Source organism: Eschrichtius robustus, chromosome 3 (genome assembly GCF_028021215.1).
Source record: "Eschrichtius robustus isolate mEscRob2 chromosome 3, mEscRob2.pri, whole genome shotgun sequence".
In the NCBI taxonomy this organism is placed as follows: Eukaryota; Metazoa; Chordata; class Mammalia; order Artiodactyla; family Eschrichtiidae; genus Eschrichtius; species Eschrichtius robustus.
In genome coordinates this window covers 106,616,086-106,643,963 of record NC_090826.1, presented here as the reverse complement: position 1 = coordinate 106,643,963, position 27,878 = coordinate 106,616,086, and the positions used below count along the sequence as shown (strand labels likewise).

Sequence of the window (27,878 nt, the reverse complement as noted above, 5' to 3'; positions counted from 1 at the left end):
AAAAATGGAAAACAGAGATATTTAAGTTTAAATTCTCATTAGGGTAAGACTTTAAAAAAAATAGATCTTTTCTTTTTTATGGCTAAAATAAGAGGTGAGATTGCATTCAAAGAACTTTGTGGGAAGTTAATAACAGTGATTGATCTACTGTTCTCTTTGAGTTGGATCTCTATGCTGCTAACTGGTACTTGCTATAAAATCTTGTCTGGTGAGCTCAGGAGAACGAGAGCTAAGGGAAAAAAAACCTGCCATAGGAAATAGAGATAGATGATGGATTCACAGGTAATGTTACACGAAGTTAAGTGTTGTACCCTCTGTAGTCTTTGAGAGGTTTGGTTGTTAACAATAAAAGGACACTATTTCAGCACCTGAAGTTTTCTTCATAGTGTCCTACATGTTACTAGGGCTTGAAAATAGTCACATGAAGGTGAGCACAAACTTTTTACTGTGATTCTTTGATTTTTCTTGTTTGTTTTGTTTGTTTGTTTTTGGTTTTGTTTTGCCTTGTTTTTCTTTACAGGGATTTGCATACATATTTGTAAAAATTTAAAAATCAATAGAGTACAGATAAGCATCTAAATTTGTTCCTTATCACTGCATTTTAACAGATCACAAAGAGTGGTTTAAAGCAACACACATTTGTTATCAATGTTCTATATATCAAAAGTCTGGAATGACGTGGCTGTGTTCTCTGCTCACAGAATTGGCCAGTATATCCTACCCCCCTGAGTAGGGTTGATATTGACCACATCGTGGTTCTGACCATCTCCCATGAGGGGCTGCCCTCATGGTCTCATGCTCCTCTGTGATCCTGTTTATTGACCTGAATTCTATCCCCCACGATTTATTTCAGCTCACCTGAAAGAAAGTGGCTCAGGAGAAAGCCTAGAACTGTAGAGCCCCAGAACTGATCTCTGTCATCTGTTTCTTCAAGAAGTAGAGAAACAGAGGTCTTCGTAAAGAAATGATCCATATGAGGGCTGAGATGTTCCAGCGATTAGAGCAGAGGAGAAAACTTAAAAGACAGTGGAGGCACTGAAAGCCCAGACTGGGAAAGCAGGGTCCTCTTTGTTTGTCATCTCAGGTGGGGACCCTTCTTGGGAAAGGGTACATTTCCTCTTGAGAGGCCACCATGACAAGGAACTTGTTTTGATCCAGCTGAGTCATTCTTGTTTCCACTAGGCTTTTGGGATCTACATTCTAGGCTTTGTTTAATGGTCGGGCTTTTTCCTTACATGAGAATCTCCCTGGAATTTTAGTCTGAGATGCAATTTTTTGGGCCTTATCCTCAGAAGTGTTTAACAGGCCCTGTAGTGACTGTGATGTAGGCATTCTATACTGTGCAGCTAGTGCCCAGGGATGGGAACCCTGTCTGCTGTATGATATCACAGTTACTCATCTAAGGGTAATACTGCCTTCTCTGATTTACATTATATATTCTTCTCTATTACACATGAGATCACTATGTTCAAAGAGAGTAATGAAATCATCATATGAAGCATACTTGGTTCTTGGTGGAGGCGGTATTTGCATCTTGGACTGCTTTTCCTTGGGCTGTGCTTTTATTGCTTTAGCACTGACCTAGGATAAAATCTGAATGGAAATATGGTTGGGACTAGAAGACATTGGTAAAAGTTAGTTACTCTTGGTACCTGGTATTTATGTGCTTGACAAATACTTACTGAATATTCTATCTGGCAGGGTCTTGAGGAGGCACTGGGTAGGAGGGATGAACAAGGCACACAGAGTGCCTGCTTTCAGGAAGATGACCTCTAGCACAGGAGCCAGATGTGTTACAGAGAATTATATATATATATATATATATATATATATACACACTGTGTTACAGAGAATTATATATATATATATATATATATATATATACATACTGTGTTACAGAGAATTATATATATATATATATATATATATATATATATATACTGTGTTACAGAGAATTATATATATATATACTGTGATGTATTTAATACTCATGTGTTCCTTGGTTCCATTGGGTCAGCAGGATTGAAAACTGAGTATAAATATAGGATTACTGAAGAGTGATAAGAAAATTATTCTTAGAAATGATCCTTAGATATTTTTGTTTTAATGGTGGAAATACGTATTTTGATCCAATGTCCCCTGAAACTCAGCCATCGTTGGTTCCTGGTGCTTACGGATAGAAAAGATTGTGGCCAAGACTTACTTGTGTGGTGGCTCTGCTGCCACCAAGTGGTGTGGGAACTTGGGAAAATCTCCGTATCTCTTGGGGTGTTATTTTCCTCATCAGTAAGATAAGGTTGTTATTCAAATTTTCCAAAGTCCCTTCCTGTTCAGTTTTTTTCTGAGTGGATGAGACTGCGATGTGTGTTAAATGTGCCCTGGGAACTGCAGGCAGTTCCTTGTTTGTGTGTCTCCTACAGGGACCTTAACTGAGCCCACACACTGAAAACACAGAACTGAGGCAGGAGACGGAAGAAAGAAAATCAGCAGGTTTGGAGGACGAGAAAAACCCAAAGAAAAGCAAGGTAATGGTGGAGGAGGTGGTTGCTAAGGAAGATGAGAATAAGGACCAGTTGAGTTCAGAAAAGTCAAGAGAAAGTGAGGCATCATCCAGGTCCTCAAGGAGCAGCCTGAGCTGAGCAGGGAGGACTGAGAGAGTAACTTACTGCACAGTGAACTTGTGCACCTGCAAAGGAGATCCACAGGATGGATCAGGGCTGGTTTATACTGCTGGAAGCACCAATTCCAGGAGGAGGAGTATGGGACCTTGATGCTCTGCCCTTGACCCCCCAAACCTCAAACTTGGAACTGCCCACATAGTGGATGCCCTCCAAGTAAGTGTGCACTAAGATGGATAAATAATGTTTGGAGAAGAATTAGAGATATTCATTCTTACCAGGGACCAGGCTAAAGGGATCCTTGTTTCTAAAGCAGAGATAGTAATAATATTCTTCTGCATTTACAGTTTGGAAGGCTTTATACACAACATCTTTTAACTGTATGTTGAGTGCTTAATTTGCCTTATGCTGTGTTAACAACTTGGAGTTCAGATATCAGTAATATTTCCATGAGGAAATTAAAGCAGTGAGAGGAAGAATACAAGTGCATAGTGTCAACAAAATGTGGTGGCCCTCCTCAGTTGGGGTGTTGAGGCAGCCTAGAGGATGGGAGGGGAGGCCAAGAACATCTCTTCCTAATGACAGAGTGAACCATTGAGAGGAATCCCTGAGGACAGTCGTGTCTTCATGAGAGTCACCACAGGTGAGTGTCCTAGGACAAGGATAGTGTAGGGAAGGCTCCTCTCTAAGGAAGAGGTTTGCTACATCCTGGGAGAAAGCAGAGCATCCTTGACAAGACAGTTGGGCAGGAATGTAGTTGAGATGAGTGGAGATTTGCAACCATGTTTATTCAGTCAGTGAACAAATGTTGCCGAGAGCCTCCTCAGTGCTTGACTCAGCTCCAGGAGTCATGCACACAGAGATGAATAAAATATTATCCCAAATTTCATGGAGTTCTCCATCTAGTAGCAACAAAATCATGAGAAGTGTAGTGGTGGTGGGTTCATCAGACAAAGTGGTCAGTGCTTCCTAGGCATGACCTCTTGGATGGTCCTGGTCTTCTCTCTATTTTTTCCCAACAGCTGCATGGTCTCTTCTGGTCCAAGAACCCTGGTTCTCAGTTACCTTTGAGCCTCTCAGGATCCAACTAACACCTGGGCTCCATGTTGCCTCAAAGCAGTCAACATTGCCAAGGTCTCCAGAGAAAACTGCTAATATCAGTAGCTACTGACTATGTCCTGGCCAGCTGGAGAGATAAAGAGGCAAGTTTGATATGTCCTATAGTACCATCCTTGTCATAATGATTCGTGGTTAATGGTTTTCTCTCTGAGAATTTAGATACTTTCCAGAGTTCAAGATTCTCTCAATATCAAAAATAATTTAAATATCGACTATATTCCTAGAATTGAAGAACATGGTGTTTTAACCCCAATTTTTAGATCAAATAACTAAAGTGAAAAAGGAGTAAAGCAAATTCCAAGTTTGCAGTGAGACCATAGGATGGTCTGGGACTAAAATCCTGGTTTTCGATATTCAAGTGCTTGAAAAACCCAGTGACTTTTGTTCTCTTGAAAAGAATAACCTAACACTTCCTAATTCCCTTCTCTACTTATCCTATCATGTTCTATAAAATATAACATTTCTGCTCATCTAGATAACTTGGATTCTAAATTAGTTGAGCTCCATGAAAGCATTTACTGAGCCCTTGTGGGTAAATCATTGCTAATTCCACTGGGGGATACAGAAGGCGGGTGTATAAATCTTTACTGAAAAGAGTTTAAAGTGACGGTTCCCAGCTCAGCCTGGGTATCTGTAGTGAGAATATCAGTAGCAGACACCAATAGGCTCATCCTGGTCAAAGGGAAGATATGAGCAGGAGCAACGACAGTGCCTGGCTTTCTACCTCCTGAAGAGTCAGGTCAAAAGCATCTAGAGAGTCTCCTGCAAAAAAGTGTCCCGGGTGCAAACTGTCATCTTTGACTGTCAGGAATTCTTAGTATGGGCTCCCGCCTTGTGTTTCATTTCATAGATTCTGTTTAGATTTTAGCAAATTCAAGAGAAAAGGCAGAGGGATAGACTTGAAAAAATGAATAATGTGTGGTTGGGCAATGACTCTAAAAAATTAAGATTCCACTTAGTAAGTGAGGTTTTAGGGAATACAATGCATGAGTGGGGCTTAGTGTCATGTAGTGAGAGAACATTTACTGCATTTAGCGCATCTAATGACTTGCGAAGGCGACAGGTTCCTCAAGTGATCCAAATGATGGCCCTACCTACCAAATAAGAGAGAGAGAAACTCACTTCCTTTGGTCTTACAGAAACAGGAGGCCCTTTAATGAACTTAAATAAGTCAGGAATTTCTGGACATGGATGGCTAACATCTGGTCCACAGGATCCCAGACACATTATCTTGGTGCCTTCTTCTTTACAAGGCAAGTTCCAAGGGAAGGACCACAGTTACCCCCTCGTGGTCTCCTGGGGAAGACACACAAGGATCCCTTTGTTCATGCTAGGGTAGGTCTGAGAAAACCCTCCCATCTGTCACATTCAGACCAAATGAAAGTTCATAGTCAGAAGTTAGTGGGGTCCCAGGTGCATCGACTCCACCGCGAACTTCACATCCACCACCACATACTCTTTGTCTTGGATGAGATTTCCACCATCATAGTCAGGCTTTGGAGGGGGGAAAAAGGCACAACTGAAAAACAAGAAAGAAAACAACCTAATCTAAAAAGACTAGTACCTGTGCAGTTTGATGGACATCACGGGAACACTTCTAGGGTTCTAATTTGGCTTTGTCTTGATTTGCTGTTCTAGATTGTGCCTTTTGGTAGTGTCTTAATTTTACTAAACACTGTTGATATTAGAAAAGGTGCTTTTTTTGTTGTTGTTTTGTTTTTCATTCCAATAATAGTTGGCACCTAAGTTAACAGTATTGTGACCAGCAGAATAATGGCCCCCCAGGATGTCCCAGATGCAATTCGTGGAACTTGTGAGTATATTACATCACATAACAAAGGAAACTTTGCAGATGTGATTAGGATAGAGACCTTGAGATGAGGAAATTATCCTGGACTGTTCAGGTAGGCCCCATGTAATTACATGGGGCCTTACAGGACGGAGGTAGAAAAGAAAGTCAGAATGATGTGTCATGAGAAGAACTCTAAAAACTGCTGTTGCTAGTTTTGAAGATGGAGGAAGGGGCCACAAGCCAAGGAATGTGGGTCACCTCTAAAAATGTTTTAGAAAAGGCAAGGAAACAGATTATTCCCTAGAGCCTCCAGAAGGTAAGGCAGCCTTGTTGATCACTTGATTTTAGTCCAGTGAGATTTTTGTTGGATTCTTAAACTATAGCACTGAAATATAATAAATGTATATTCTTTTAAGCCACTAAACTTATGGTCACTTGTTACAGCAGCAATAGAAAACCAATTCAAGTGTCTCGTTCATTCACTTTAGCAGTAATAAACCCTGTATAAATTCTTCAGATTGTTTGTCTCTCTTAGGTTGACAGGTCAAGATATATTTGTACATGTTTGAAGCATTATATTAGGTAACTGCCATTTTCTTTCCTTTCCATTTTTTTCTAGGGGACTCTCACCCTATTTCCTGCACAGGACCCAGTATGGTTCTTATTTGAATTATGGCAAATTTGAAGACATTGATGGTCACACAGGTTGATTTCTTTTGTTTTTAAGAATGGGCTCAAAAAAAAAAAAAAAAAAAGAATGGGCTCTTTCTCTGACACATATAGAAGGAAAGAATATACTTTATGAAAAGTTAGATAGTGGAGAATCCTCCATTTAAAAGATATATTTTTAGCAACATTATTTTTTTATTAGGGTGAAGTATTACTTTTCAAAGAGTGAAATGCAACAATGGCTTTAAAGACTTTCCTCCAAAAATAATTTGTGACTGGATCCTGACCAGATCTGAGATTTATATGATTTATATGTTGTTGCTTTCAGAAATATTGTGTCCATAAGATGAAGTTCTTAGAAGCAATATTTGAGTTCTTTATTGATTACTGATTATACCATCAATGCCTTCCAGCCCTGGCAGCACAGAGATTTAGGAAAAATTGCTGGGATGCTTGAATAACCGCAGGGCAAGAGGTCCTCAAATTTGACTACTTTGTCTTTAAGTAATACTTCATAGATTGGCTGACTGTTCATCCATTCTGTTGATTCTGCCAGTGAGTTCCTCTGTACTGACGGCTAAAAGCACTCATGGAAAATACTTAAACAACTGAGTCTAAAATCAGAAGTCAAGGTCACCCCATCTACTATGAAAGTGGGGCATGTCTCTACCTCAGGCCTGAGTCTGTTGATGGATTTTTTGTTATTGTTGTTGTTGGCGGTGGTTGTGATGATCGTGGTTGAGTTATTTGTTCATGTTGTTGTTTTAATTTATTACTGCCTCTAGGATATAATTGTGGAGTTATAGCTTTATTTTAATTCTGGAAGGCAAAAGAACATAACTGAAAGCTTTTTCTGGAGGAATGTTTTAAGATCTTTATGTCAACGTTTATGGTGAGACTTATACACTTTTCAATTAAAGTTTCTTAATTAAAAGAAAACAAATTTATTTATAGTTTTGTTTCAATGTTACAGAATTATATGTTTTAAACTATGGTATGCAGCCCACCTGCATCAGAACCACTTGGGGGTGCTTATATGAAACATGCGGATCTAGGCCCCACACCAATTAAGTCTCTTGGGATTGGAGCCCAGGATGTAGTTTCTAAAATTTCCACAGCTGATTCTAAGGCATCTTAAATTTAAAAGCCACTTCTTTTATATCTTTACACTGGTGGTTCTTACAAAATGACAAAGAGGGAAAAACATTCTTTTAAACTTAGACTTCAAGCATTAGACCATGAGCTTCTTTTTTTATTCTATTTTTAAATTCTTTGTTCTATTTCCACCCTTTTAAAAAAAATCTTAAGCTACTAGCTATCATATGATCAGTGCTCCAAATCCTTTATAGTTATAGGAAGAATATTGGTCTGAAGTCAGGCACCATGATAGTAAATGACTTCAAAGAAAGTCAACCAGTGAGTTGTTATAATATCATTCTCATTAGAAGCATATTGCCTGTTCCTAATCAAATTACCTTATGATTGTCAAGTTGTTACCTTGACAAAGCTGTTCCTAATATTTCCCCACAAATTGTACTAAGCTGACTAGCTTGTAATTATTTACTCCAGCTAATATTCTGTCTTTAAATAATGTTATATAAAATTTTCCAGACCTTGGGTATTTAGTATGCTACAAGAGACTTTGTTATTTGGGATTAGGGATGCAAAGACCATATATTGATATTATTCACTATCCTTGACTCCCTAGAGTCCAAGTGAGTGCTTGACTCATAATAGGTACATGATTAGCACTTGTTTTCCCTTGTCACTTTCTTTCTTTCATCATGTGGACCTGGAACTCAGAGACTGACTACATTTATGTTAGGTTGCCCCTTGGATCTCAAAATGTCACCTATATTTTCCCACTGAGCCCATTTCCAATGCTGTAACTCTTCTCACGGTTCCCCTGTAGTAGAAGGCAAGAGATATATATTGATATTAATAGCTGCAGGATGGTTACCTGTGCTATAGTGTAAATCCTTCTTGCTTATCTATTTTATGTATAGTAGTTTGTATCTGTTAATCTTATACTCCTTATTTATCCCTCCCCTCTTCCCTTTTCTTTTATGTAACCATAAGTTTCTTTTCTATGTCTGTGAGTCAGTTTCTGTTTTGTAAATAGATTCATTTGTATAATTTGTTAGATTCCATATATAAGTGATATCATATGTCTTTGTCTGACCTATTTCACTAAGTATAATATTCTCTAGGTCCATCCATATTCCTGCAAATGGCAATATTTCATTATTTTTATTGCTGAATAATATTCCACTGTATATATATACTACATCTTCTTAAGCTAATCGTCTGTTGATGGGCACTTGGGTTGTTTCCATGTCTTGGTTATTGTAAATAGTGTTGCAATGAACATTGGAATATATGTGTCTTTTCAAAGTATGTTTTTCTCCATATGTATGCCCAGGAGTGGAATTGCTGGATCATATGGTAATCCTATTTTTAGTTTTCTAAGGAACCTCCATACTGTTTTCCATAGTGGCTGCACCAACTTACATTTCCACCAACAGTGTAAGAGGGTTTCCTTTTCTCCACACCCTCTCCAGCATTTGTTATTGGTAGACTTTTTAATGATGGCCATTCTGATTGGTGTGAGGTGGTACCACATTGTAGTTTTGATTTGCATTTCTCTAATAATCAGCAATGTTGAGTATTTTTTCATGTGCCTATTGGCCATCTGTATGTTTTCTTAGGAGAAATGTCTGTTTAGGTCTTATGCCCATTATTTGATTGGGTTATTTGTTTTTTCATTATTGAATTATAGTGGCTGTTTGTATATTTTGGAAATTAAGACCATGTCAGTTGCATCATTTGCAAATATTTTCTCCCATTCTGTAGGTTGTCTTTTCATTTTGTATATGGTTTCCTTTGCTGTGCAAAAGCTTGTAAGTTTGATTAAGTCCCATTTGTTTATTTTTGTTTTTAGTTCTCTTGGGAGACTGACCTAAGAAAACATTGGTACGATTTATGTCAGAGAATGTTTTGCCTATGTTCTATTCTAGGAGTGTTATGGTGTTATGTCTTATGTTTAAGTCTTTAAGGCATTTTGAGTTTATTTTTGTGTATGGTGACAGGGTGCGTTCTATCTTAATTGATTTACATGCAGCTGTCCAACTTTCCCAGCACTGCTTGCTGAAGAGACTGTCTTTTTCCCATTCTATATTCCTGCTTCCTTTGTCAAAGATTAATTGACCATGGGTGTGTGGGTTTATTTCTGGGCTCTCTATTTTGTTCCATTGATCCATGTGTCTGTTTTTGTGCAAATACCATGCAGTTTTGATTACTGTCGGTTTGTAGTATTGTCTGAAGTCTGGGAGGGTTATGCTTCCAGCTTTGTTCCTTTTCCTCAGAGTTGCTTTGGCAATTCTGGGTCTTTTGTGGTTCCATATAAATTTTAGGATTATTTGGCCTAATTATGTGAAAAATGTCATGGGTAATTTGATAGAGATCGCATTAAATCTGTAGATTGCTTGGGTAGTATGGCCATTTTAACAATATTAATTCTTCCAATCAGAGAGCATGGGATATCTTTCCATTTCTTTGAATCATCTTCAATTTACTTTATTAATGTCTTATAGTTCTCAGAGTCTTTCACCTCCTTGGTGAGGTTTATTCCTAAGTAGTTTGTATTTTGGGTTGTGATTTTAAAAGGTATAGTTTTTTATGTATTCCCTTTCTGATATTTCATTGTTGGTGTAAAGAAATGCAACCAATTTCTGTATGTTAATCTTGTATCCTGCTAACTTGCTGAATATGTTTATCAGTTCTAGTAGGTTTTGTGTGGAGTCTTTAAGGTTTTCTATATATAGTATCATATCATCTGCATATAATGACAATTTTACATCTTCCCTTCCAATTTGAATACCTTTTATTTCTTTTTCTTGTCTGATTGCTGTGGCTAAGGCTTCTCTAATATTATGTTGAATAGAAGAGGTTAGTGGGCATCCTTGTCTTGTTCCAGATTTTAGTGGGAAGGCTTTCAGCTTTTCACAACTGACTATTTTTTTTTAATTAATTAATTTATTTATTTATAGCTGTGTTGGGTCTTCATTTCTGTGCTAGGGCTTTCTCTAATTGTGGCAAGTGGGGGTCACTCTTCGTTGCGGTGCATGGGTCTCTCATTATCATGGCCTCTCTTGTTGCGGAGGACAGGCTCCAGACACGCAGGCTCAGTAATTGTGGCTATGGGCCCAGTTGCTCCGTGGCATGGGGGATCTTCCCAGACCAGGGCTCAAACCCGTGTCTCCTGCATTAGCAGGCAGATTCTCAACCACTGCGCCACCAGGGAAGCCCACCATTGACTATTATATTGGCTGTGGGTTTGTCATAAATAGCTTTTCTTTCTTTCTTTTTTTTTTTTAATCAGTCAATTTTATACACATCACTGTATACATGTCAATCCCAATCGCCCAATTCAGCACACCACCATCCCCACCCTACCACAGTTTTCCCCCCTTGGTGTCCATACGTTTGTTCTCTACATCTGTGTCTCAACTTCTGCCCTGCAAACCGGTTCATCTGTACCATTTTTCTAGGTTCCACATACATGCGTTAATATACGATATTTGTTTTTCTCTTTCTCACTTACTTCACTCTGTATGACAGTCTCTAGATCCATCCACGTCTCAACAAATGACTCAATTTCCTTCCTTTTTATGGCTGAGTAATATTCCATTGTATATACATACCACAACTTCTTTATCCATTCGTCTGTTGATGGGCATTTAGGTTGCTTCCATGACCTGGCTATTGCAAATAGTGCTGCAATGAACATTGGGGTGCATGTGTCTTTTTGAATTATGGTTTTCTCTGGGTATATGCCCAGTAGTGGGGTTGCTGGGTCATATGGTAATTCTATTTTTAGTTTTTTAAGGAACCTCCATATTGTTCTCCATAGTGGCTGTATCAATTTACATTCCCACCAAGAGTGCAAGAGGGTTCCCTTTTCTCCACACCCTCTCCAGCATTTGTTGTTTGTAGATTTTCTGATGCTGCCCATTCTAACTGGTGTGAAGTGATACCTCATTGTAGTTTTGATTTGCATTTCTCTAATAATTAGTGATGTTGAGCATCTTTTCATGTGCTTCTTGGCCATCTGTATGTCTTCTTTGGAGAAATGTCTATTTAGGTCTTCTGCCCATTTTTGGATTGGGTTGTTGTTTCTTTAATATTGAGCTGAATGAGCTGTTTATATATTTTGGAGATTAATCCTTTGTCCATTGATTCATTTGCAAATATTTTCTCCCATTCTGAGGGTTGTCTTTTCATCTTGTTTATGGTTTCCTTTGCTGTGCAAAAGCTTTTAAGTTTCATTAGGTCCCATTTGTTTATTTTTGTTTTTATTTCCATTACTCTAGGAGGTGGATCAAAAGAGATCTTGCTGTGATTTATGTCAAAGAGTGTTCTTCCTATGATTTCCTCTAAGAGTTTTATAGTGTCTGGTCTTACATTTAGGTATCGAATCCAGTTTGAGTTTATTTTTGTGTATGGTGTTAGGGAGTATTCTAATTTCATTCTTTTACATGTAGCTGTCCAGTTTTCCCAGCACCACTTATTGAAGAGACTGTCTTTTCTCCATTGTATATTTTTGCCTCCTTTGTCATAGATTAGTTGACCATAGGTGTGTGGGTTTATCTCTGGGCTTTCTATCTTGTTCCATTTATCTATGTTTCTGTTTTTGTGCCAGTACCATATTGTCTTGATTACTGTAGCTTTGTAGTATAGTCTGAAGTCAGGGAGTCTGATTCCTCCAGCTCCGTTTCTTTCCCTCAAGACTGCTTTGGCTATTCGGGGTCTTATGTGTCTCCATACAAATTTTAAGATGATCTGTTCTAGTTGCATAAAAAATGCCATTGGTAATCTGATACGGATTGCACTGAATCTGTAGATTGCTTTGGGTAGTATAGTCATTTTCACAATATTGATTCTTCCAATCCAAGAACCTGGTATATCTCTCCATCTGTTGGTATCATCTTTAATTTCTTTCATCAGTGTCTTATAGTTTTCTGCATTACAGGTCTTTTGTTTCCCTAGGTAGGTTTATTCCTAGGTATTTTATTCTTTTTGTTGCAATGGTAAATGGGAGTGTTTCCTTAATTTCTCTTTCAGATTTTTCATCATTAGTGTATAGGAATGCAAGAGATTTCTGTGCATTAATTTTGTATCCTGCAACTTTACCAAATTCATTGATTAGCTCTAGTAGTTTTCTGGTGGCATTTTTAGGATTCTCTATGTATAGTATCATGTCATCTGCAAACAGCAACAGTTTTACTTCTTCTTTTCCAATTTGTATTCCTTTTATTTCTTTTTCTTCTCTGATTGCCATGGCTAGGACTTCCAAAACTATGTTGAATAATAGTGGTGAGATTGGACATCCTTGTCTCGTTCCTGATCTTAGAGGAAATGCTTTCAGTTTTTCACCATTGAGAATGATGTTTGCTGTGGGATTGTCGTATATGGTCTTTATTATGTTGAGGTAGGTTCCCTCTATGCCCACTTTCTGGAGAGTTTTTATCATACATGGCTGTTGAATTTTGTCAAAAGCTTTTTCTGCATCTATTGAGATGATCATATGGTTTTTATTCTTCAATTTGTTAATATGGTGTATCACATTGATTGATTTGCATATATTGAAGAATCCTTGCATCCCTGGGAAAAATCCCACTTGATCGTGGTGTATGATCCTTTTAATGTGTTGTTGGATTCTGTTTGCTAGTATTTTTTTAGGATTTTTGCATCTATATTCATTAGTGATACTGGTCTGTAATTTTCTTTTCTTGTAGTATCTTTGTTTAGTTTTGGTATCAGGGTGATGGTGGCCTCATACAATGAGTTTGGGAGTGTTCCTTCCTCTGCACTTTTTTGGAAGAGTTTGAGAATGATGGGTGTTAGCTCTTCTCTAAATGTTTGATAGAATTCACCTATGAAGCCATCTGGTCCTGGGCATTTGTTTATTGGAAGATTTTTAATCACAGTTTCAATTTCATTACTTGTGATTGGTCTGTTCATATTTTCTGTTTCTTCCTGGTTCAGTCTTGGAAGGTTATACCTTTCTAAGAATTCGTCCATTTCTTCCAGGTTGTGCATTTTATTGGCAGAGAGTTGCTTGTAGTAGTCTCTTAGGATGCTTTGTATTTCTGTGGTGTCTGTTGTAACTTCTCCTTTTTCATTTCTAATTTTATTGATTTGAGTCCTCTCCCTCTCTTTCTTGATGAGTCTGGCAAATGGCTTATCAATTTTGTTTATCTTCTCAAAGAACCAGCTTTTAGTTTTATTGATCTTTGCTCTTGTTTTCTTTGTTTCTATTTCATTTATTTCTGCTCTGATCTTTATGATATCTTTCCTTCTGCTAACTTTGGGTTTTGTTTGTTCTTCTTTCTCTAGTTCTGTTAGGTGTAAGGTTAGATTGTTTACTTGAGATTTTTCTTGTTTCTTGAGGTAGGCTTGTATAGCTATAAACTTCCCTCTTAGAACTGCTTTTACTGCATCCCATAGGTTTTGGATCGTTGTGTTTTCGTTGTCATTTGTCTCTAGGTATTTTCTGATTTCCTCTTTGATTTCTTCAGTGATCTCTTGGTTATTTAGTAACGTATTGTTTATCCTCCATGTGTTTGTATTTTTTACGTTTTTTTTCCCTGTAATTCATTTCTAATCTCATAGCGTTGTGGTCAGAAAAGAAGCTTGATATGATTTCAATTTTCTAAAATTTACTGAGGCTTGATTTGTGACCCAAGATGTGATCTATCCTGGAGAATTTTCCATGCGCACTTGAGAAGAAAGTGTAATCTGCTGTTTTTGGATGGAATGTCCTATAAATATCAATTAAATCTATCTGGTCTATTGTGTCATTTAAAGCTTCTCTTTCCTTATTTATTTTCATTTTGGATGATCTGTCCTTTGGTGTAAGTGAGGTGTTAAAGTCCTCCACTATTATTGTGTTACTGTCGATTTCCTCTTTCATAGCTGTTAGCAGTTGCCTTATGTATTGAGGTGCTCCTATGTTGTGTGCATATATATTTATAATTGTTATATCTCCTTTTTGGATTGATCCCTTGATCATTATGTAGTGTCCTTCCTTGTATCTTGTAACATTCTTTATTTTAAAGTCTATTTTATCTGATATGGCTATTTCTACTCCAGCTTTCTTTTGATTTCCATTTGCATGGAATATCTTTTTCCATCCCCTCACTTTCAGTCTGTATGTGTCCCTAGGTCTGAAGTGGGTCTCTTGTAGACAGCATATATATGGGTCTTGTTTTTGTATCCATTCAGCAAGCCTGTGTCTTTTGGTTGGAGCATTTAATCCATTTACGTTTAAGGTAATTATCGATAAGTATGTTCCTATGACCATATTCTTAATTGTTTTGGGTTTGTTTTTGTAGGTCCTTTTCTTCTCTTGTGGTTCCCACTTAGAGAAGTTCCTGTAGCATTTGTTGTAGAGCTGGTTTGGTGGTGCTGAATTCTCTTAGCTTTTGCTTGTCAGTAAAGCTGTTTTTTTTTTTAAACATCTTTATTGGAGTATAATTGCTTTACAATGGTGTGTTAGTTTCTGCTTTATAACAAAGTGAATCAGTTATACATATACATATATTCCCATATCTCTTCCCTCTTGCATCTCGCTCCCTCCCACCCTCCCTATCCCACCCCTCTAGGTGGTCACAAAGCACAGAGCTGATCTCCCTGTGCTATGCGGTTGCTTTCCACTAGCTATCTGTTTTATGTTTGGTAGTATATATATGTCCATGCCACTCTCTCACTTTGTCACATCTTACCCTTCCCCCTCCCCATATCCTCAAGTCCATTCTCTAGTAGGTCTGTGTCTTTATTCCCATCTTGCCACTAGGTTTTTCATTACTTTTTTTCCCCCCTTAGATTCCATATATATGTGTTAGCGTACTGTATTTGTTTTTCTCTTTCTGACTTACCTCACTCTGTATGACAGAGTCTAACTCCATCCACCTCACTACAAATAACTCAATTTCGTTTCTTTTTATGGCTGAGTAATATTCCATTGTATATATGTGCCACATCTTCTTTATCCATTCTTCTGATGATGGACCTTTAGGTTGCTTCCATGTCCTGGCTATTGTAAATAGAGCTGCAATGAACATTTTGGTACACGACTCTTTTTGAATTATGGTTTTCTCAGGGTATATGCCCAGTAGTGGGATTGCTGGGTCGTATGGTAGTCCTATTTTTAGTTTTTTAAGGAACCTCCACACTGTTCTCCATAGTGGCTGTATCAATTTACATTCCCACCAACAGTGCAAGAGGGTTCCCTTTTCTCCACACCCTCTCCAGCATTTATTGTTTCTAGATTTTTTGATGATGGCCATTCTGACCGGTGTGAGATGATATCTCATTGTAGTTTTGATTTGCATTTCTCTAATGATTAATGACGTTGAGTATTGTTTCATGTGTTTGTTGGCAATCTGTATATCTTCTTTGGAGAAATGTCTGTTAAGGTCCTCTGCCCATTTTTGGATTGGGTTGTTTGTTTTTTTGTTTTTGAGCTGCCTGAGCTGCTTGTAAACCTTGGAGATTAATCCTTTGTCAGTTGCTTCATTTGCAAATATTTTCTCCCATTCTGAGGGTTGTCTTTTGGTCTTGTTTATGGTTTCCTTTGCTGTGCAAAAGCTTTTAAGTTTAATTAGGTCCCATTTGTTTATTTTTGTTTTTATTTCCATTTCTCTAGGAGGTGGGTCAAAAAGGATCTTGCTGTGATTTATGTCATAGAGTGTTCTGCCTATGTTTTCCTCTAAGAGTTTGATCGTGTCTGGCCTTACATTTAGGTCTTTAATCCATTTTGAGTTTATTTTCGTGTATGGTGTTAGGGAGTGTTCTAAATTCATACTTTTACATGTACCTGTCCAGTTTTCCCAGCACCACTTATTGAAGAGGCTGTCTTTTCTCCACTGTATATGCTTGCCTGCTTTATCAAAGGTAAGGTGACCATATGTGCGTGGGTTTATCTCTGGGTTTTCTATCCTGTTCCATTGATCTATATTTCTGTTTTTGTGCCAGTACCATACTGTCTTGATTACTGTAGCTTTGTAGTATAGTCTGAAGTCAGGGAGCCTGATTCCGTCAGCTGCATTTTTCATTCTCAAGATTGCTTTGGCTATTCGGGGTCTTTTGTGTTTCCATACAAACTGTGAAATTTTTTGTTCTAGGTCTGTGAAAAATGCCAGTGGTAGTTTGATAGGGATTGCATTGAATCTGTAGATTGCTTTGGGTAGTAGAGTCATTTTCACAATGTTGATTCTTCCAATCCAAGAACATGGTATATCTCTCCATCTATTTGTATCATCTTTAATTTCTTTCATCAGTGTCTTATAATTTTCTGCATACAGGTCTTTAGTCTCCTTCTGTAGGTTTATTCCTAGATATTTTATTCTTTTTGTTGCAGTGGTAAATGGGAGTGTTTTCTTAATTTCACTTTCAGATTTTTCATCATTAGTGTATAGGAATGCAAGAGATTTCTGTGCATTAATTTTGTATCCTGCTACTTTACCGAATTCATTGATTATCTCTAGTAGTTTTCTGGTAGCACCTTTAGGATTCTCTATGTATAGTGTCATGTCATCTGCAAACAGTGACAGCTTTACTTCTTCTTTTCTGATTTGGATTCCTTTTATTTCTTTTTCTTCTCTGATTGCTGTGGCTAAAACTTCCAAAACTATGTTGAATAATAGTGGTGAGAGTGGGCAACCTTGTCTTGTTCCTGGTCTTAGTGGAAATGCTTTCCGTTTTTCACCATTGAGGATGATGTTGGCTGTGGGTTTGTCATATATAGCTTTTATTATGTTGAGGAAAGTTCCCTCTATGCCTACTTTCTGCAGGGCTTTTATCATATATGGGTGTTGAAATTTGTTGAAAGCTTTCTCTGCATCTATTGAGAGCATCATATGGTTTTTCTCCTTCAATTTGTTAATATGGTGTATCACGTTGATTGATTTGCGTATATTGAAGAATCCTTGCATTCCTGGAATAAACCCCACTTGATCATGGTGTATGATCCTTTTAATGTGCTTTTGGATTCTGTTTGCTAGTATTTTGCTGAGGATTTTTGCATTTATGTTCATCAGTGATATTGGCCTGTAGTTTTCTTTCTTTGTGACATCTTTGTCTGGTTTTTGTATCAGGGTGATGGTGGCCTCGTAGAATGAGTTGGGGAGTGTTCCTCCCTCTGCAATATTTTGGAAGAGTTTGAGAAGGATAGGTGTTAGCTCTTCTCTAAATGTTTGACAGAATTCGCCTGTGATGCCATCTGGTCCTGGGCTTTTGTTTGTTGGAAGATTTTTAATCACAGTTTCAATTTCAGTGCTTGTGATTGGTCTGTTCATATTTTCTATTTCTTCCTGGTTCAGTCTCGGCAGGTTGTGCATTTCTCAGAATCTGTCCATTTCTTCCAGGTTGTCCATTTTATTGGCATAGAGTTGCTTGTAGTAATCTCTCATGATCGTTTGTATTTCTGCAGTGTCAGTTGTTACTTCTCCTTTTTCATTTCTAATTCTATTGATTTGAGTCTTCTCCCTTTTTTTCTTGATGAGTCTGGGTAATGGTTTATCAATTTTGTTTATCTTCTCAAAGAACCAGCTGTTAGTTTAGTTCATCTTTGCTACTGTTTCCTTCATTTCTTTTTCATTTATTTGTGATCTGATCTTTATGATATCTTTCCTTCAGCTAACTTTGGGGTTTTTTTGTTCTTCTTTCTCTAATGGCTTTAGGTGCAAAGTTAGGTTGTTTATTCGAGATGTTTCCTGTTTCTTGAGGTAGGCGTGTATTGCTATAAACTTCCCTCTTAGAACTGCTTTTGCTGCATCCCATAGGTTTTGGGTCGTGGTGTCTCCATTGTCATTTGTTTCTAGGTATTTTTTGATTTCCCCTTTGATTTCTTCAGTGATCACTTCGTTATTAAGTGGTGTATTGTGTAGCCTCCATGTGTTTGTATTTTTTACAGATCTTTTCCTGTAATTGATATCTAGTCTCATAGCGTTGTGGTAGGAAAAGATACTTGATATGATTTCAATTTTCTTAAATTTACCAAGGCTTGATTTGTGGCCCAAGATATGATCTATCCATTTTCTTAAATTTACCAAGGCTTGATTTGTGGCCCAAGATATGATCTATCCTGGAGAATGTTCCATGATCACTTGAGAAAAATGTGTATTCTCTTGTTTTGGGGTAGAATGTCCTATAAATATCAATTAAGTCCATCTTGTTTAATGTATCATTTAAAGCTTGTTTTTCCTTATTTATTTTCATTTTGGATGATCTGTCCATTGGTGAAAGTGGGGTGTTAAAGTCCCCTACTATGATTGTGTTACTGTCGATTTCCCCTTTTATGGCTGTTAGTATTTGCCTTATGTATGGAGGTGCTCCTATGTTGGGTACATAAATATTTACAATTGTTATATCTTATTCTTGAATCGATCCCTTGATCATTATATAGTGTCCTTCTTTGTCTCTTGTAATAGTCTTTATTTTAACGTCTATTTTGTCTGATATGAGAATTGCTACTCCAGTGCTCTTTTGATTTCCATTTGCATGGAATATCTTTTTCCATCCCCTCACTTTCAGTCTGTATGTGTCCCTAGGTCTGAAGTGGGTGCCTTGTAGACAGCATATATATGGGTCTTGTTTTTGTATCCATTCAGCCAGTCTGTGTCTTTTGGTGGGAGCATTTACTCCATTTACATTTAAGGTAATTATTGATATGTATGTTCCTATTCCCATTTTCTTAAATGTTTTGGGTTTGTTATTGCAGGTATTTTCCTTCTCTTGTGTTTCTTGCCTAGAGAAGTTCCTTTAGCATTTGTTGTAAAGCTGGTTTGGTGGTGCTGAATTCTCTTAGCTTTTGCTTGTCTGTAAAGGTTTTGATTTCTCCATCAAATCTAAATGAGATCCTTGCTGGGTAGAGTAATCTTGTTTGTAGGTTCTTCCCTTTCATCACTTTAAGTATATCATGCCACTCCCTTCTGGCTTGTAGAGTTTCTGCTGGGAAATCAGCTGTTAACCTTATGGGAGTTCCCTTGTATGTTATTTGTCATTTTTCCCTTGCTTCTTTCAATAATTTTTCTTTGTCTTTTATTTTTGCCAGTGTGATTAATATGTGTCTCGGCATGTTTCTCCTTGGGTTTATCCTGTATGGAACTCTCTGCCCTTCCTGGACTTGGGTGGCTATTTCCTTTCCCATGTTAGGGAAGTTTTCTACTATAATCTCTTCAAATATTTTCTCTGGTCCTTTCTCTCTCTCTTCTCCTTCTGGGACCCCTATAATGCGAATGTTGTTGCATTTAATGTTGTCCCAGAGGTCTCTTAGGCTGTCTTCATTTCTTTTCGTTCTTTTTTCTTTAGTCTGTTCCGCAGCAGTGAATTCCAACTTTCTGTCTTCCAGGTCACTTATCCGTTCTTCTGCCTCAGTTATTCTGCTATTGATTCCTTCTAGTGTAGTTTTCATTTCAGTTATTGTATTCTTCATCTCTGTTTGTTTGTTCTTTAATTCTTCTACTCTTTGTTAAACATTTCTTGCATCTTCTCGATCTTTGCCTCCATTCTTTTTCCGAGGTCCTGGATCATCTTTACTATCATTATTCTGAAGTCTTTTTCTGGAAGGTCACCTATCTCCACTTCATTTAGTTGTTTTTCTGGGGTTTTATGTTGTTCCTTCATCTGGTATATAGCCCTCTGCCTTTTCATCTTGCCTATCTTTCTGTGAATGTGGTTTTTGTTCCACAGGCTGCAGGATTGTAGTTTTTCTTGCTTCTGCTGTCTGCCCTCTGGTGGTTGAGGCTATCTAAGGGGCTTGATGGGAAACTGGTTGTGGGTAGAGCTCAAATAGCTTTTCTTATCTTGAGTTTATTACCTCCTTTTTGAACTCCAGGTCTAGTAGACTGGTGAGGTCTGTTTCATTATTTGTTCTTTCAGGAGAATTCTCTTGTTCTTTTAATTGGGAGTAGATCCTCTTCCTTTTCATTTTACTTAAATTTCTCTGTCTCTATGATTTTAGGAGAAACAGTTATCAACTGTGATCTTGAATGGCTGTGTTTATTTGGGATTGTCCCTGTGTAGCTTCCATGAGTCTCATATTTTTGGTGTGAGGGCTGGTTTCAGGATGAATGCCAGCCATGCCTTTTCTCAGTGTGTGCTGGCCATTATCCCCTTGAAAGCAGGGTGTGGATGGTGGTGTAGTATCTAGAGCCTCTGCTGGATGTGAGGTGGGGGTCCCTCTCTGCTCCATGTCATGGCCCTGTCAGGGGCAGGATGTGTCCCCCAGTTGTTGGAGTAGAAGCCTTGAGGGTTGGGCTTGATCAGCCTCTGTTGTCCTTGAGTACCTGCCCTGCCCCAAAGGAGGTGAGTGCTGAAGAAAGTGAGACCTGTGTGATTACAGAGGACCTATGCTCCACCTATGTAGGCATCTACAGCTCCACTCAGAGGCAGCCCAAGATTGTGTCCCCATTGTGTTTTTCCCAGATCTAGTGTAAGACTGTGGCATGGAATAGGCTGGGCCTGGAGGTTGGGGGGTTGTGGCTGCAGGGACTGAGGTGGCTGCGCTGCCACCTGAGATCTGGGCTGCCTCTGTGGCAGACCTCACCCAGGACCTGTCTGCCTCAGATCTAGTGCTGAGCTGGAAGACAAACCACTGCGTACTCCTGAGCATGCTCACAATGGCCATTGCAGCCCCAACTGGACCACACCCCAGGCCCTCTGGGCTGTTTCTGCCTAGCTAGATCATGTCCTCTCCCAGGGCCTGTCTGCTCAAGATTCATCGCTTGGCCCTTGCACACTCCTGTTGTGCCACAGTGGACACACACTAATGTTTGCTTCATTTACACCTGTTGCTCTGAGCGCTCGCTGACTATGGCATCTGAGGCTACTCCTAGATCACACCCCAGATGTCCTGGTCTGTCTCTGCACGACTAGAGCTAGTCTCTGGCAAGGTTTTGTGCCAGGTTGTGATGTGGAATGAGTGGGGCCAGGGCATTTGCCCCTTTGGACTGGGAAATACAGCAAGGGGGCTGCTCCCAGTGCAACACTCTCTGCCCTGATTGTCAGCAAGCCAGCATGCACTGCTGGTGAGTACAGTCTAGTCTTCTCCAACCCTTCTGTCTCAGCAGATTTCCCAAGAGGCAAGGGGGCCTGGCCACTCCATGCAGGACCCCCAGGACTGGGATGCCCAGATTGTGACTCGACCTGCTCACTCCCCAGGGCAAGGGTCTACCCTTGTGGACCTTCTCCTCCTTGCAGATCCCACCAAGGGGCCCATGTGCTGACCCAAGTCTTCTTTTTTTCCCCTTCCTACCCAATTAATTACATGTAGATCGTTCTTGCAGCTTTGGTTTACAGGAGTTCTGCCACTTTTCAAGGAGAAGTGCTCCACATGTAGATGTATTTTTGATATGTCTGTTGGGGAGAGGAGCTCCATATCCATCTACTCCACCATTTTGATTCTGCTTTGGACAGTGAGCTTTTTAATGACAGTCTGTCTTTCCTGTTTTTACACACTCACCCCGGGGACTGGTATAGAAATTAGAAACTAAGCAGGTGAAGAAAACTTTATTTCTTTATACATATTTTGCTTTAATAGCCACCAAAAAGACTGTTTCATTTCCTCCCACTGATCCTATCCACCAGTTATGTTAGCCTTCAACATATCGCTATAGCAACATATATAAATATATATCATACATTTATACACACATACACACATTCTAAAGCACTGTGAAGACACAGACTAGGCTTTAGCAACTGGGGGTTGCTCACATGTCACTTAAAAATGATCACTGATTTGCTTTACACAAGACTTTCAATGGGCTTGGTGTGGCCATTAGTCCCTAGTTCCCAGAGAGAAGCTGGGATGACAAAATGGGACGCCATATTTAGAGTAAGGTCAGTACACTTTTTGGGGATCATAATAGAATAGAAATAGGAGGTCTAGGCTAAGCATGAGATGGCATCTGGGAATCACTGCTCTCTCCACGTGGATTCAAAGAACTCAGGTGCTGCAGTGTAGACCGACGCCCAGCCTGACTGTGACCCAGCCGCGCTGGCCCCGGGTCAGGTCATTGGGCCCCTGCCGACACTGTCCTGCAGGGCACCGCTGCTCAGTCCTGAGCTTTTCGATCTGCCGTGGAGCTCCAGCGTGGGGACCACATGCTCCATTGCTAGGAAGCAGGTCCTGTTTCCCCCGAGTTGACCCTCGGAGGATGAGGCGAGAAATGTGCTGTTGCTGGTTCCCAAGCCCCTGGGGGCATTCAGAAGCAGTGTCACAAGGTCTTCTAAAAACTATGCCTGTTTTGCTTAGTGCTGGGCCCAGTGGACCTTGGCTGGTTATTCCTCAACTGCAGGAGAGGCCCTCTGCCTTTCGCCCTGCCCCATCAGGCCACATCTTGAACTCCTTTCAGACCCTCCAGAAGGTGTGGAGCAGTGGGAGCCAGATCCTCCTCAGAAGACAGGGAGCTTCAAAGAAGGGGGGCAGGCCCATCCTTCCTGCTGTTTTAAGGACCTCTGGTGGCTTCGCTTCTTGCATGGCTCTTGGAAGGCAAGGGTCACAGGACTGGAGTGCATGGCAGAGCCCTTAGGGATTTCACCTGCAGACGAAAATAACACAGAGTAAGAGTCCATTATCAGGCACTGCTGGTGGCTAACTGAGGCTGGCGAGAGTGCTGAGTGGTGACAGAAGCCGGGAGCACGCTGAGAGCCTGTCACGAGGATGAGCTGAGGGGACGCGGCAAGGTCTGGAGGAGCAACTGGGGCCACCAGGTTAGAGGAAAAGCTTCCCACCACCTCCTGTGGTCATATCTCTGCTCAAAGCCGCTGCACAGCAGGTGGCCGGATCCTACCACTCCCTCTTTAGGGGTCAGTTCACTCTCCAATTCACTTTGGAGCAAAAGGATGGCTTTTGCGATCTCCCAGGAAAAGAAATGCTTAGTATGAAACAGGCACATATAGAAACACCCTGCTGTAGGAAGGAGAGGATATTTTGCAGGGATGTCCCCCTGTTAAATTTATGTTCTGTTTACTTGATGAGGAGAGGGAGGGGCCAGGTCAGCAGGGACCTCAGAGATCATCTAAGTCTAGTGCCCCCTCTTACAGATGAGAGTCAGCAGCTCACAGAGACTGGGGCCAGCCAAAGCCACACAGCCACTTAGTGACAAGCCTGGGATTAGATCCCAGGCCCTGGGCCCTTTCCAGTGGCCTAGGGGAAGTGGGAAGGATACTTCCAAACTGGGGAAGCCAGCAGGTATGAGAGGCTGTTGGGTTACCTTTGCTGAGGCAGGAATAAGGTTTTACAGAGGCAATCTTGTAAGTGTTCTTCTAAAAAGGCTCAGGAAAGAGAGGAATCATCAGAGAAAAACAGAAGAAATTAGCAGAACAAACAAACAAACGAAACAGAGTTAAATTATGGCCCAACCCGTTTTCATACTGTGGGGTCAACATTCTCTTAGGTTACAATTTAGGAACATTCCTAGGAATGTGCTTAATTGCTTATGGCAAAGCTTTAAAGTCCAAGGTAAAAGGTTTAGTTTTTGATTTTTAGGCCATTTCTAAGACCTCAAGTTTTTCATCAAAGCAGTTGCTAGAGAATGTGTTAGTGTTTTAAATAAAAGTAGAGAAGGTCTGCCATAGAGATAATATCTTTCCCTTTAAGTTTCAGTTTTTACTTATTACCAAATTCTCTTTCAGATCAATAAGACCCAAGGATTTTCTTATGTGTTGTTGCTTAAAGAAAAAGAGATATCAAAATCAAATTGCTGTTTTCAGCCCAATAGTGTGCAGTGAAATCAACTTATTAGGTTGCATCTTTCCATTATTTTTTCATATAATGGTATAGGAAACACCAGAACACATGACTGGCCTCAGGATCCCTTTACTGAAAGCTCCTTCAGAGGCAGACCCCATATGTCCTCTGACCTCAAGAATCAACTGAACTGCATTTCTCCCCACTCCTGACCTGGCATAAAGGAGACAGAATTGGAGTAAGGAGAGAAGATGATGATAAAGTAAGAGTCAACCGAGAGGTCAAGGGAGGTTGCTGATTGGGGTGGAGGGCTGATGGGGATGGAATCTAGAGGGATGCTCATTGAGGACCTGAGCTCCCACAGATGGACCAGAAATCTCCTCCTGGAAGGTCAGAGCAGGTCAAGGATCACCTGCACACTCTGATGACAGATGGTGATAAGTTTGGGGCGGGCTCTATGGCTCCGACTGGTGCAGTAGTTTCCTTACCTCCAAATTCGTCCTTGCCTTCTTCAAAACATCGTGTGTCCTGGTCACTGAAACAAGAAAGCAGCCCCAAAGGCAGAAATTACCAGTGGGCCCACACTTGCGTTGGGTTTGTGTTCTAAAGCTTGTCTTTCTGCACACTCAGCTCGGGGTCTCCTGCTGCCCCCCCACCCCGTGTCCCCTCCTCTGCTTCCACGATTACTGATGGCACAGGAGGTTTAGAGACGTCACATCAGTCTCCCCCGTCCCCTAACCTCTCTGGTCTCTGTCCATTCACAGCACAGGTGGGGGACCTGGAAGGACCCCCATTTCCTGTCCCATTCCCTGGCTGGGGGCACCCACACTGGCTGAAGATGAACTGTTCCATGCTCTCCTTCTGCTGGTTGGCGGTCTTCAGATGCTCAGCTGTGCTCTGAAGGAGACTCTCCTGTTTGGATAGTTTGGTTCTCAGTTCCAGAAGCTCCCTTTTCATGGACTCATCCTGGGAAGGAAAACAGGCTCTCTGTCAATGGTCAGAAGGCCTAAAGCACCGTGTGTTTGGTGGCTCTTTACAACTCCAAATAGGATTCTACAATCTTCTCAAGTATTTTTGGAGCAGATTTCCCTCGTTAAAGCCTCTCAATCCCTCCAGCAGGTGATGGCTCAGGATGGGCCATGAGGTGGGAACACTGAGGACCTGGAAGCCCCCGTGCAGATTAGCACAGGCTACACTCCTGTTGCTGCAGAGAACCTGACTCCAGGCCACACTGAAACTCCCAGCTGTGAACAAGAGCTCAGATTTCGTGCTGACATAGTTATATCACTTGGGCATCACAAATAAGACTTGGTTGTTAGGAATATTACGCCTGGATATTACGCCTGGGGAGACAGGGCTGGCCTGAGGTAGTCTGCTAGTTGGTAAATATTTGAATATTTGTGCCAATCTCAAGATGGCAAAACAGCCCTTTCTTTTTTTCTTCCCCCTCCCCCCCACACCACACGGCCTACAAGGCCTTAGTTCCTCCACCCAGGGACTGAACCCGGGCCACGGCAGTGAAAGAACCTAGTCCTAACCACTGGACCGCCAGGGAATTCCCCAAACACCCCCTCCTTTGGAATTAGCATAGTTGGGTCCCCTAAAGTGTCAGCGATATTATTTGGGGGTTAGAACCCCTGGGAGGGATCCTGAAACCTGCCTATCCAAGGTCACCAACCAGAAAGCAGTCCGAGATCTGAGAGCACCTGGGGGAGGCTGACTCTCCCCAAGCCTGACCCTGAGATGCAGATGTAAGTGATTTTCTGGGATTCCAGGGGGGGCTACAAGAGGCTGGGTGACTCCTGGTGACATTCTGTGATCCTGCCTGACTATGTGGACCTGGAGGTGGGGGTGGGCTAGGAAGGGAAAGGAGATGTTGATGTTTTAACATGGCCCTGAACTTCAGCACAGCCAAACTTCAGAAAGTTAAAGAAACGGAACATTTATGGGTTACCAGGGCTCTCGTGTCTCTGCCTCCTCCATGTCCTTTCCTTCTGCTCTTTGATTACTTATCCTGGGGGTCAGGGCCGGGGGGAGAGGGGATGGAGTCAGAGCTGCACTGAAAGCAGCCACCACGGAGGAGAGGTCTCCCTCCAGGGATGCCCCCCTCAGGTCCCCTTTGTCCCAGCTGCCCATTCGGCTCCTGATCTTCAGGATCTGCAGACCAAGGAGGCAGAAGGATATTTGGGGGCAGAACCAGTAGGGGATGTGGCTTCTTACCGCTTTGCTGTCCAGCGCAGGGCTGTGGGAGCTTGGCAGGGCTGCTCGCCAGAACATGGTGAGGAGGGAGGCCGACTCCTCCAGTCGGTGGTGAAGGGCGTTGGCGCTGTTCCTGAGCTCGTGGATGCCTTCACTGCTCATCACCTGGGAGAAGGGGGAGGTAGCCATGGGCATCCCCGGGGCTGAGAGATCACTTCTTTTTGCTGAGCATAGGCCTCAGCTTCCTTTGTGGGTGAGGCATAGACACAGGCCTGCTTAAACCTGTGAAATCCTTTTCTGACCTGGAAGCCAAGGTTCTCTGACCTCAGCAGGGACCTCTCGATTTGCAAGAATTCATGTGACTCCAGCTTTCCCCACACTCTTTAGCTTCTAGTCCTGCTTCATGCTCCAGAGTCTAAGGCCCCTATTTTTGCACTGGCCCCCCTCGTCCTTCCCTAAATCACACCTTATGCTTCAAATGGGCTGCACCACTGGTAGCTCGAAGGACTGAGGTGCCGCTCCCTTTACCTGGCATGTTCTCCCCCGAGAACTTACATATCCCCTGGTGGCACCCCCCCATGAACCTGTTACTTTCCTTGCCTGGGATAACAGCCGATTCTGGGTTCATGCCCTCACACCCAGAGCCCTTGTAACCTTGTGCCTGGAGCCCCTGGTTATATTTATTTACTCAGGTGTGGGGATCCCTCTCTATCGTGGGGGCCCCTGGGGGCAGGGCTGTCCCTGCATGCCTGTGCATCTCCAGTAGCTCAGACAGCACAGCAGCTAGTACCTGGACCTCTCCCTGGGGAAGGGCTCTGAGAAGCCTTGCCGCTTGCTCTCCCCCCTTGCTCAGTGTGAGCAGAGAAATCCCATGGCTGCCACCCTTCTCACCCCTTCCACATATTTGGCCCATATGGACACAGATTCTCATTTTCCAGCCAACCGATTAAGTGATTTTATTCTGTCCACAGGTGGTCATATGCCAGCATGACTTCAGCAGATAATAAGCTACCAAAGGGTACTCAGTACAGCATTGTGTGTATGTTGACGCTTAACGTGCTCTACTGATGAGGACGGGAACGCTGCACATGCTTTTCTGTGGTTCTGAGGGGAAATAGCAAGTGAGCTACATCTGCAACAGAGCAGAGCTTGTAGTGAAATTAGCAGCTGAAGATAAAAGGCCTAGCTGGATATAAATGGAAGATGTATCCTCAGCTGATGGGAGATGTGGAGCAGGAAAAAAAAAATAGAGAAGAAGCTAAAATCAGAAGAAGAAAGGGCCTAAGGAAAAGGTGCACCTAAGAGCTAAAACGTGATTACCTCTGCGCCTGGAGCTTCAAGGCTAGGGAAGTTGCAGGTTGATCTCATGATCGACGCTATCTTCTTGACCAGCAGTCTGCCCTCCCCAATCTGCTGTCTCAGGGCATTGTAGTCATCAATGTGGCCAATGACATGGTGGCCATGCTTATTGGCAAAGGAGCCATCAGTAGCATCACCCTCCAGCTTGGGAGGGTCCTTCATTACTGGAGAAGCATCCAAACCCAGCTCTGAAGAATAAAACCACAATAACACAGAATCTACTGTTATTCGTAATCATCCTCAGTTCAATCCAAAATGGACATCAAATAGTGAAAGAGGCCAGAAACAAGAATGACAGTCTTGGCAAGTACAAGTGTGAAGTCCATAGATATTCTGGGTTCTATATTTTTATAATCTTTCTTAC

General features: G+C 41.2%; 1 protein-coding gene across 7 annotated transcripts in view; it reads right to left on the bottom strand.

Moving 5' to 3' along the window:
• Positions 1-21,755: 21,755 nt before the first annotated feature.
• Positions 21,756-27,878, bottom strand: part of PDE4DIP (phosphodiesterase 4D interacting protein) — a 91,763-nt gene continuing 85,640 nt past the window's right edge. For 4 of the 7 annotated variants that reach the window (XM_068540608.1, XM_068540615.1, XM_068540609.1 and 1 more), the window contains 5 exons: positions 27,476-27,702; positions 26,177-26,320; positions 24,784-24,922; positions 24,445-24,491; positions 21,756-22,805 (listed from right to left, as the gene is read on the bottom strand). In XM_068540608.1, coding sequence (XP_068396709.1) covers positions 22,764-22,805; positions 24,445-24,491; positions 24,784-24,922; positions 26,177-26,320; positions 27,476-27,702 — 599 coding nt within the window. In that variant the 3' untranslated portion in view covers positions 21,756-22,763. Of the gene's footprint in view, positions 22,806-23,172; positions 23,174-24,444; positions 24,492-24,695; positions 24,923-26,176; positions 26,321-27,475; positions 27,703-27,878 lie in introns of all 7 variants that reach the window. The other 3 variants (XM_068540614.1, XM_068540616.1, XM_068540613.1) reach the window with 2 other exon arrangements.